General features: G+C 50.8%; 1 protein-coding gene across 1 annotated transcript; it reads left to right on the forward strand.

Annotated features, from left to right (window-relative positions):
- The first annotated feature begins 2,967 nt into the window (after nt 1-2,967).
- On the forward strand, nt 2,968-7,664 carry CXCR4 (C-X-C motif chemokine receptor 4). Its single transcript, XM_069616537.1, has 2 exons — nt 2,968-3,119; nt 5,999-7,664. Exons 1-2 carry the CDS (start codon nt 3,105-3,107, stop codon nt 7,061-7,063), a joined length of 1,080 nt encoding a protein of 359 aa, XP_069472638.1. The 5' UTR covers nt 2,968-3,104; the 3' UTR covers nt 7,064-7,664.
- The last annotated feature ends 4,086 nt before the right edge of the window (nt 7,665-11,750 follow it).

Here is an 11,750-nt window from a genome sequence, read left to right on the forward strand (position 1 = left end):
TGTTCACCGACACTCCTTAGTCGTCAGTTTTGCCTATGTGCTTACATTAGGACTGCGTCCTTGGTCTACCCATCATCACCGTGGCCTTTAATTAGTCCCCAGCCCTGTTTTTGCACTTACATTAGGAATATCCCGTGTACCTCTATTCGGTCTCCATTTCTCTCTGTCTCCTTGCGTTCGGATTACTCCCCTCCTGATATCCATGTTCCTGTGCGCTGCAACACACATGGGGAATTCCCCAGCTCTGTCTTTGTGCTTCCGTTGTGATTTAATATCGAGGATCTGTTTTAAGTGCGTGTTGTTTCAAATTAGGAGACACGAATAGCAGTGCTCCCGTGGGGGCGGGGGAAGTGGTTAGACTTTAGCGGGATGGGACGGCAGCACCAGGAGGCACATGGAACGTCGTAGAACGTAAGGGGGTGACGGCTGGGTAAGGAGGTGGGAAATGGATTGAAGGTTTTCCTTGTGTATTGCACAAGATAGATAAGCCCCACCTGCACCTGTGATGAGATTGGACTAGCCCTTTGGGTGGAGTTTTCGAGGCCGTGAGCTCCACAGAACAGCCCTAATCCCATTCTATAATAACTGTTTTCTGATGTTTCTGTGATTTCCCTGCAATTCTCTAGGAGAACGGCAAATTATTTTACCATGAATGTCCCTCCTCCCCCTTCTATTACCTGCTTCCACCTCCCCACTTCCGCCTTTAACGCGGCTTGAAGCATCTTGTCTGCATTAGGTGCTGCACTAATCACCAATAATTACACGATACCTGTGGGGGCAGGTGCTGTGCTTTCTATGCCATCATCCTCATTGGTTTCATTGACAGCCACTAGAGCGCCTTCATTCTGGCCACCCCCGCCTGGCAGTGCCAGATCATAAAGTGGGCACTGATGTTCGCTAACTGAATGGGGTTGTGTTGGGTTAGTGTAACCAGATTAAAAAAAAAAAAAAAAAAACTGGGACAAGGCAATTAACAGAAAAGTAGGACTAACTTTCGACAATGGCTGTCCAGGCGCTACACTTCAGTAGTGGTTGGAGCAGAAGGGGTTTTAAGTGTTACTGTTCGAATAAACACATATTATAATTCATTTATCACAAACTATCTCTATCTTAAATTGCAAAATGCAGAATGTCTTCTGTGTGGGATTGTGCATTCCTGCCTGTCAGCTGAAGACCTACTGCCGAAAACCATGACCACTGATTTTTCCAATGGAAAAGTAATCTTGAGAAGGGGGCCAGAGCACCCAATTTCCCGGACAGTCCCGGCAAAACCGGGACGTCTGGTCACCCTAGTTGGGTATACACATACCAAGAACCAAGACCCTGCAAACGACAAGCATTATGTATACGTACTTACACGTCCGTGTGCCACAAAGCCTAGTAGGACCACAACCGTATATTACTGGTTCTGCGGTTGTGATTATTTCCCATGTTCCCTTGCCCATTTAGCCTTGTGGCGCTTTGAAACCCAATTCTGTTTTATAAAGCACCTTACTGTTCAATAAAATAAAATAACATAAACTTGTGAAATATGGACATAATGGAAACAAAATGAGTTGCCTAACCACATTAGGACCTGTGCTGCTAACAACAGACAAGAGGGAGGAACTGCGCAAAGGAGTGGGTCTTTTATGTTGGTGGCGTTGCACGTACAATTACAAAATGTATTCATTTAATAGGATACATAGAGACTCATTTACGAAAAACGTTTTACAATGGCGCAATCCCATTGGAAAACACTTGTTAATTAGGCCCATTTTGTTTCTTCGTGTTCATGGCCAACTTTGATATTGGTTGTCTTTGCTCTGGAGTAGATAGCTCACCTGCTGAGTGCTCACCTCAGACATGGGGCCAAACTGCCTTGACTAGTTCCATCCAGCCGTTCATCCTTCCAAGGTCGCTAAATTGAGTACCATAAAACTAACAATTGCTATTATTGCAGTGCTTAGAAGTCAGGAATTCAGCAAAAGGCACTATATAAGACCGTGGCCTTCAGGTGTTTCAATGTATGCATGGACTGGTATCTGTTTCTAACGGTTCTCTGATTAACACCTGTCCGTGTTGTCAAAGGACGGTGATTACACCTGTACAGCATATTGACTTGTCACCTCGTGGGTAGTAACACGACGTTCAGGTCAGACTACAGAAGTCCCTGGTAACGGATTTCACTTTCGCCGTTATTAAAAATAATGGAGATGCCACCTTCTGCCGCCATTAAAGTATCAACCAAGATTTCTAAAGTTTGTAAAACACTGCGAAGCAATCTACCTCGAACGATGTGCTTAGTCTATTCTGACGTCACGTCTGGTCTCCTGGTTAATAATTAAAAGTGCGCACCCTTTATTTCAAGACAAGGTCACGCATTCGCAGAGAGCAAAATCAGACGGTAACTACCACAAATTGCGCTAGTGCCAAATAGCATACAATTGAGCATACAGGTGTTTCAGCTAGTAGTAGCATAAGATATCCCCGCGAGCCAGTGCGTTGGATGGGGCATGGTGTGTGAAACTTGCACGCCACCGTGGTCAATACCAGCGACTCTACTTTTCAGCGTCCGTGTGCTATTATGGAGTTGGGGGAAACACCTGTTATTTACCGCAATAAGAATGCGAGGGCGGGACTAGACACAACACAGCATGTTATTGTCACTGTGGGAGAGTGTGAATATCACAATAACGCCGATAGCCGGCTCCGACCCATCCAGCTGGCCGGACAATCACTGAAATACGCCGTTCACAGCGGCTGGGTGTTGCGTGCGTCGGCCCTGCTTCTGATTCTTATCGGCGGTGGGGTTGTTGTGCGCCAGCTGCAGGATAATAACAAGAGCGGGGGCGGGGGGGGGCAGAAGGCCCGCGCCATTGTGCTCCAGGACGGGGGACTCCCCGGGCAGACGTCAATGCCCTGCACGCGGCTGGGAACCGCAGGCGGGCGCATGCGCGCTGCGCTCTCCAGCCCTGTTTAAAAGTGGGCGGAATTCCCGGGCTCGGGCACAAGTTCACAGCAGCGCGAGACGCACACACGGAGCACGCGGAGCAGGTCGGGCGACAGCGCGCGGAGCCAGTGAGCGAGAGAGCACCCTGCAGAGCCCTGCCCCAGGCGCCGGCATGGCCAACTCCGAAGTAAGTGCGGCTCCAGCTCCAGGCGCGGGCGCGCGAGCGGCCACGGCGCCCGTCCAGCCCCGGCGGGTCATTGGACGTTGGCGCGCAGCTCCCGGAATGCTCGGACTGGGGAAGGGATTGGGCGCAACCTCCCATGCCCCCACAGGCGGCTCTATCGCTAACTTTCTAAACTTGACCTGGCAGCGCATTGTCTGGCTCTGGCTGAACGTACTGGTTATTATTGTCTTAATATGCACGTGTTTCTGCTCCCAAGATATCCGGGGTTCTTCATTTGGAACCTTCGCCTTTTTTTTCTCGTTTTGTTTCATGCGAGCCCCGGTATCCTTCAAATTGGGGCCAGGCGTCCCCGCTGTACTCGTGTCCGGTTGTTTCTGGTGTGAATGCGGCGCCTCCCATGATTATGATTTATTCGCGTGTCCCCCTTGCGTCCTTTCTCCTCCCAGGACGCCTCTGTGGGGGCTGAGCACCTACCCCCTGCCACAGGTGGTGGCATTGTTTGTGCTTGGTGCTTTCTGCTGTGTGTGTAGTGTGCAAGTGTCTGCTGCGCCTCCCATGTTTTTGGTTTATTCTCTAGCCCTCTCTGCGCATTTCTCCTTCCCGGACGCCTCTGTGGGGGCTGCGCAGGGCCCCGATGTGTGGGGCGAAAGGATGCATGCGCCGCTGAAGTTGAGTGGGGTGCGTGCACTGCCGTGCAACCCCGCATCCCTGCGCCTGCTCTCGCCGCTTCTGTGGGCTCGCAGTTAGGAGGGCATCTCCTTGGTTCGCTGCGCCGCTTTTCCCCAGCTGCAGGGGTCAAACAAGCGGTACTTGGGCAAATGCCGGGCAGAGCCTGTTTCATTGCTTTTTAGTAGCGTAGCTTGTATGGCAGGGCATATTGTTAGTGCCGTTGGGGCGGGGGTGGGGGGCATTGAGGGCACCTGTCCTGTGCGGGGATGCCCTCGCAGAAGTAACGGACAGACAACTCTTTAAATGCCCGGTGAGGAATCCCCACAATATATCGGAAGCCCTCCCTGCAGATGAACGAGTTTTGCTTTTAAGTGCATGCTGGGCGTCCTTAGCGGGGCACATGTGTGGGCCACATTGGGGGCACGTGTTTTCATTAGAGTTGGGGTTTGTTTGTGGGTGTGGCAGAGGTGTCTTGTGCCCATGGAAGTCGCCGCTCTCTGGGCTGGGGCGCATGTCTGGGGGGCGGCAGGGCAGGGCAATCTTCATGCGCATCGCCTCCTGAATCTTTCGCGAGTCACCTGCTGATTTCCATTCCCTGTGTCTTGGAAGCATTTTGGGACTTCTTGCGTGTTCCGCTCTTGCCAAATAGCGCCACAGTGTCGTGCTTGCAGGGCCCTCCCCCCGGCCCCCACTCGTGTGTGAGCCAGATGCCCCTTTGCCCCCTTGCTCTTCCCTAGGTGGGCGAGCGGGCGCCACCCTCGCAGACCGGCGGGTGGGGGGGAGGAGTATTTCTTTGTCTCCCAGCAACTAAACTGTAGCGGGGCAGGCGCGCCCCTTTACGCGAGGCAGAAAGCGGTACACGGCCCTTAATGTAGGAATGCACAGAGGCTGCAACCCCTGGGGGGACGTTGGTGTATTACGCGGTTACCCCAATCCAGGGCTGGCAAACTGCCGAAGTTAGGGGCTTGGGGCCTGGTTCACAACGCGTTTTTTTTTAAACCTAGTGGAATAGCGCTTTGTGAATCAGGCCCGGGATGTCCACCTCTTGCTAGTATCCGGCAGACCTGGCCCGGGGGGGGGCGGGGGGTTGGAGTGGGGCACCAGCTTCGTTACCCCGTTATCATTAATTGGCGCCTAACAGCATATTAGTGTACTCCCTAGCGGCACTGGCAGGGTCAGCCCGTTTCAGCCGGGAGCTTTAATGGCCTCTTGGCGTGTTGGTTCCAAGTGCCACACGCCCGTCAAAGCCATCGATGCATCGATTATTCTGCACGTGCAGCTGCCGATATTCTCATATTTTGATTGGTTAGAGTAGGCAATTGGAAAATGCAAATGATTACACCCTCCCCATGCTACTGCGCGCAAAGGTCGCCAGCACCCTGCCCCCCACCTAGGGACCAGGCACACCTTTTCTGTCCAATCACAGGTTGATGTTGCTGGAGCTCCCCGGTAGGTTGTCAGTTCCCCAACCCGTGATTTATTCCTGTTTGTGCCCCCGGACTCACTGGGAAGAAAACAATGTGGCAAACTTGCCATTGGATAAACCCCGCACACCCTGCCCACATATCCTGGGCCCAAGTTTGAACGCGCAGAGTTCGCGCGTGCTACTGGCTGCATCGTCACTTACACTTTCATGCATTGGTGGCCGGCCTGTCCGTTGGTGGTTTCCTGACCTGTTTCATCAGGTCCCTTCCCTCCCTCTTCTGTGGTCTCTGAAGCAAACCACTTCCCCCTTTCACCCGCCATCACCACCCCTCATAGAGCAGAGCGCCTGGCAGGTGGGAGGGGCACACGGTTAAGAAACCACCATGCACATGACTGCTTATTTTTGAAAATAAACAGGATGCAACATGGGTGCCTGGCGTGCACACTGGGACAGTACAGCAAAAGATTAGCCGTTTGGAGGTGGTAAACGGCAACCTTGTCTTACAGACGCTGAAAAAGGGGATTTGTTTTATTCACTTAAAGAAAGGGACCGTGATTGCAATCTCCCCGTGACAGCCAGACATAAGAAGGCATGGGGGTAAAGCTTGAGTATTTCAGTGCATGCAGTCGTTCTTACAAGTTATAGATCTGTGCTGCAATAATGACTTGCTGAGGTTGGAACAAATGACTTTTGTGACATGTTTTGAGTCTTTACTAAAATTGTCACTGATGGGTGTGTGAGCTAAGAATTCCAAGAAACCTTTTTAATACTCTTTCATTTCTTTCAGGGCTCAAGTGAAGAAATCATCTTCTTCCCCGATGACAACACAACAGACCTGATGGGTTCGGGGGACATGGATTACGAGGAGCCGTGCTTCAAGAACAATGATTTCAACCGGGTCTTCCTCCCCACTATCTACTCGATCATCTTCCTGATGGGGATCATCGGCAACGGGCTGGTCGTCCTTGTTATGGGCTACCAGAAAAAGTCAAGGACCATGACCGACAAGTACCGGCTGCACCTTTCAGTGGCCGACCTTCTCTTCGTCTTCACACTGCCCTTCTGGTCTGTCGATGCAGTGATCGGCTGGTACTTGAAAGAGTTCCTCTGCAAAGCGGTCCACGTCATTTACACGGTCAATCTCTACAGCAGTGTCTTGATCTTGGCCTTCATAAGCTTAGACCGCTACTTGGCAATCGTCCATGCAACCAACAGCCAAGGCACGAGGAAGCTGCTGGCTGAGAAAGTGGTCTATGCAGGGGTGTGGCTGCCAGCTGTGCTCCTGACTGTGCCCGACTTTATTTTTGCCAGTGTTAGTTTGGAAGAGAACACCTACCAGTGCAACCATATCTACCCATATGATACAAGAGAACAGTGGACCGTTGGGTTTAGGTTCCTACACGTTGCCGTAGGCTTTGTTCTGCCCGGTCTGATCATCTTGATCTGCTATTGCATTATCATTTCAAAACTGTCGCATTCCAAAGGCCAACAAAAGCGCAAAGCCTTGAAGACCACGGTGATCCTGATCCTTGCCTTCTTCACCTGCTGGCTGCCCTACTACATCTGCCTGACCATCGACACCTTCATTCTGCTGGGCGTGATCAAGAATATCACCTGCGATTTCGAGGTCACCTTGGACAAGTGGATCTCAATCACTGAGGCCCTGGCCTTTTTCCACTGCTGCCTGAATCCTATCCTCTATGCCTTCCTGGGTGCCAAATTTAAGACCTCTGCACAGAACGCGTTCACCTCGGTGAGCAGAGGCTCCAGCCTCAAAATACTGTCCAAAAAGCGAGCAGGGCACTCGTCTGTTTCCACGGAGTCGGAGTCGTCAAGTTTCCACTCCAGTTAACGGCAAATCTCAGATCCATGGGACAATGTTTCCTGGGAATTGCCGCTTCCCAGTGAAAGAGACTTGGTTGACTTGTACAGTGTTTTGTATATAGTTGGACTTCATGACCTTATACTTGCGGCTGTAAATATGTAATAACTTATTTATATAAATATGATTTGTCGGCAGATCTAGTGGTCTAGGCGGGGCCTGCGGACCAATGACTGGGTCTCAGAGAAGGTGTTTGTTGTGTTTTTTCCCCCCCCAGACTTTACGCTGCATCCAGCAGTGCATATCCTGTCTAGTGCTATGCACTGCAATAATGCCTGCACACGCTACCCAGCTCCTCAGACAGCACTGCTCCTCAGACAGCACTGCTCTGTGTTCTTTTCCAATCTCCTTCGCCTGCTGCTTCCCAGGCCACCTCGAGGGCCTTCTCTTCTCACCACAGCTGGAATAGTTTACTAGTCTGCTCTGATGGCACTTATAACCAAAGTCTATTTCATTCCCTGCTCAATGCTCCTCATCTTCAAGTCTGGAGTCTGTTAAAAAGCAGTGCTGAATGTTTGTTTCTGTAATATCTTTGTGATAATGTTTTGTTAATAAAAATATGTCCAAACTATTTTTCGTGCTGCCTGATTTAATTCCAAGTCGAGTAGCTGGCTACCATCTGATAAAGTGCCCAGTTGGATGGGGAACTTGTTTATGTGTTCGCTGCAAACCGCTACTGCATATGTGGAAGGTCTCCTCATTCGTTCACTCAGTCATCCGAGGTTCACTTCATACATTGAGTAATAACACCAGCTAGTATTAGAGGTCTCTGAGAAGAAGGGGCAATCTGGCACGAAGCGCTACACACGAACCCGGCTTTTATCCCACTGAGGTTCAAAAGAAGGCTCACCGTTGACCCGGGATGATAACATGTTTGCAGTGCTCTGAACATGAAATCCACTGACTGTAACACACAAAAGGGACGTGCTGCTTGTAACTGTAATGTAACCTGTGTTAGTACATCCCCATGCTAACAGAAAGCTCATTCTGCCTGGGAGACGGCATCACGGGTTCTGACTGGGAACCACGGGCGTGGGTGGGTGTGTTGGCAAGATCTGGCAGAACATATGACTCGTCGTTTGCAGGAGGGAGTCGGCGGGACAGCCATGTGCTGGGCCGTGATGCAAATCTCTGAGCAACACTGCAGTTGCCCCTTTCACTTTTGCACTGTGGTTTCATGTCGCCCACCCTGCAGCTGCCGGCCTCTGCTGACAAGACGGCAACGGCATCTCGTGCTGCTGGCATCTCGTGCTGCTGGTTACGCAGAACGTCTTTCCAATGAAAGCACGTGCTGAATGCACACGTTAAGCGACGATTTTAGTTAACTGGGCGAATCCCCCTTTCTGGTGGCTCGGGTATATCAATAGCGGAGTGGTAAACCAAAAGTCACTGCACGCAACAGCTAAATTCACAAGTGGCTGCGGTATTTTAAAAATGTATAGCAAACGGTGTCATCGCCTCTTGTTTTTCTTCATCAGGGGCTGTGAAATACAGTTCTGGTGAAAAATGGCGGATTGGCCGTGCAGCCCCCCCCCACATTCCACCCACCCCGCCATTGCCAGTCTCCAAGCACTGCCACGCGTGAAGACATGACACTGTCCATACCCATTCGACCCTTGACATCTCTGCTACGGGAGGTGGACTGCACTGTGCTGTAAAAAATGAGACTACATGCAAGCTGATACAGTAACAGTAAATCAGGGGGTTCACTGTCTCCCAGAGCATTCAACGGAAGCCCGCAGGCCCGAATCTCAGCAGATCTGACACGGATTTTCATCCTCGTGTGGTTGACACAATGAGTACCACTCGGGATCTCATCAGTCATGGTTGTACTAATGGTACCAATAACATGGTATTCAAAAGCCTCTTGAAAAAGCCACCTAACCACTGGTTGGGATTGTAGAGGGTACATGGAAAGTACAGAATTGGGAAACGTGGATTCCATGCGGTACTCTCTATGACCCATTGGGTGTAGCTGGCCCATGCAATCCCAACAGGTAATTGGGGTACATTTGACATACCACTTGTTTTTAGTTTCAGCGCCCCACCTTCAATGAGGCCCTGTTGGGTAATTACACTGAAGAGTGAGTATGTGGTGTGTGGTGGTTCTGATGTGATCATCATAGGGTATGCGTGGAAGTGCCACCCCCGGGAGACCAGCCTCGAGTCCCAGTGCAATGGATGCCATTGTTTAATGATTGCACTGATCGTCGCCCCCACCTCTCTGGTGGCCCACGGCCCAGCATGGACCCGTTTAAACTTGTGTTCCGTGGAAAGAGCCCCCAAGTGCAACCGTGCAATTAAGGAGTTGGGCCAGCAATTAATTGGTTTTATAACACAACCTGCCAAGTACTTCAATAAAAGCATTTACTTTAACTTGCCAAAGGGCCGTGCTCTTACTACAAAAAAGGGAAGCGGCAGAGACCGCGTGAGTAAGACATGTTCCTACACAAGCAGAAATAAACTTGTTTTCTTCGTCCGCCTTGGCAGACACCCCCATGCTGCGGGAATAACCGCGTGACGGTGCCTGCACTGTCCATCATCACGTCCGCCACTTGCTGATCACAGCCCCCCCTTGGACAGAACTGCCTCTCGGCAGCATATGGCAAAGCACTTAATGGGCATTTATTCTGCGGCGTTTGTCTTCTGCGCCGTCTGCCCTCTCCTTCTGATGCCGATAACTGTATTTATAACCAAGGCTCGGGAGCTTGGAAACAATCGACCCGTGCCCGAAGTGCGCGCCATCGATACTGGCAGGCCCGCCCGTCCTTTGAGAAGACTCCGTTGCTCACCCAGATATGGGAACTAAAACATACAGAGCTGGAGGTTATTAGTGCAGAAGTACGGCGGGGGCTTGAGGTGCAGGTTGATGGAGGTTTCTGCCCAAGATCACACGGTTTATCTAAACCAGGACCTTTATGTGTCCAAAATGAACGGCTCAGTAAAAGCCAGGCTCAAAGCATGTACCGAACCTACCCATTCTTATTGCCAGCGGTTACTCTGTAATGTTTTATGGTTCCTCACAGTTTTCCTTCCAGCTATACGCACCCACAGAAAATGAAAGAGGGCTCCGTGGGAGGAACGTTTCCCAATCAAAGGTTCCTTCGATAAACTGCCATCTTCATGGCCCGCCCCCCTCCGGCTCTCAGTTCATAATGCACTCTTCTTATTGGGTAGGAAAGACCCACCACCTTCTGCTAACAGCCAAAGCTTGGCCCGTGTTTGCACGTCTTTGCACTATTTCTACCGCCTGCCCACTTCCCACTCTAGTCAAGTGTTCTTTACATTGAATACCAGAACAGTGTTGCCCCTCCACCCACGGCTCAAAATATCCAGTTTGAAGACATGCGTTCTGAGAAACGGACACTTTGGGAGGCAGCCCCTCAGCAACGAGCCCATCGGCTTGCAACAACGCACTTGCTGCCATTCTGTCTTGCAAAGTCTCCAAGCTTTGGATTAATCAAGCACCGCCCAGGCCAAGGTAGACACGCAATTAAGATGATAGATACTTTATTGCAGTGATCGCATCATTAAAAGTGCACCCACCTTGTCTGAATGACACAAGTCACCCAATGTTATATGTGTAGTCCGCCAGAGGAGTAGAGCTCAGTGCAGACAGGAGCACTGCAACCGGAAAAATCGAGACGAAAATAGTGTGGATGGATAAACAAAGCACAGACGAAATATTACTTCTGTGGGTATCTCCTATTTGGCGCCAATCCACCTGCGACTCGCTCTTTTGATGGCTCAAATGGTTTTCAGCAGTCGTTATTCCCTGTGACCCATAGAGTAACCGTTCAGTCAAATAGCTTTCCATGTAAACTATCAGAGCATTTGCAGTGTTTAAATGCCATTGATGTACACTATTGGGAGTGTAGTAAAAAGAGATCCGGTTATTCTTAGGAAAATTGTGACCTGAGGTGGATTCAAGTCACCAATGGAATACTCCCCACTGAAAATGCATGCCATGTATGAGCACGCTGACCTGCATGTAGGGCACACGACGATACCAGAAAAGGAACCGTGCCCCGCGTGATGATGTTTAGTGCTCATATTTCATCATTATTGCTGGGTTAGCCGACACATGGCCCTTCCCCACTGTTGGGCTTTGAATTAGCACGATGCCCGAAGCGGAGACCCAGCGTGAAAACTGACAGAGGTGAGACTCAAAAGAGAATGGGCTCTGCCAGCGGAGGAGTGAGTAGATCAAGCACATTACTACTTTGGATGCCATTCCGGCCACATTTTATTACACAGTAAAGCCACAACGCAACCAACCAAAAATGTGACATTCCTAACCAATACACTCTACAACAAAATCCTCGTATTTTTACAATTCATATCCTATAAAGTGGTCCATGGCTCCCAACCCCCAAGGGGACGCATGGTTGTAAGGCCCCAACCCCCCCACCATGCCCCAGGGGCGTCCGATACCAGGAGGCAGCCCCTACATTACCGGCCCTAGCTGCCCCATGATCCACGCCCCCGCACCACCCAGTGACCGTACACCCATTACGATGGCAGGGGGCCCTGTGCCTTCCCCTCAGCAGTATTCCAGCTCCGTAGTCCTCTGAAGGGGATGTAAGTGTTCACATGGTCCTCCTCCACCTAACAACCCTCCTCGACCCCTAAATGACACCTGGGTGGGATGGGAAAA

The sequence above is a fragment of the Ambystoma mexicanum genome, chromosome 9 (genome assembly GCF_040938575.1).
Source record: "Ambystoma mexicanum isolate Mex_15411 chromosome 9, UKY_AmexF1_1, whole genome shotgun sequence".
NCBI classification, from domain to species: Eukaryota; Metazoa; Chordata; class Amphibia; order Caudata; family Ambystomatidae; genus Ambystoma; species Ambystoma mexicanum.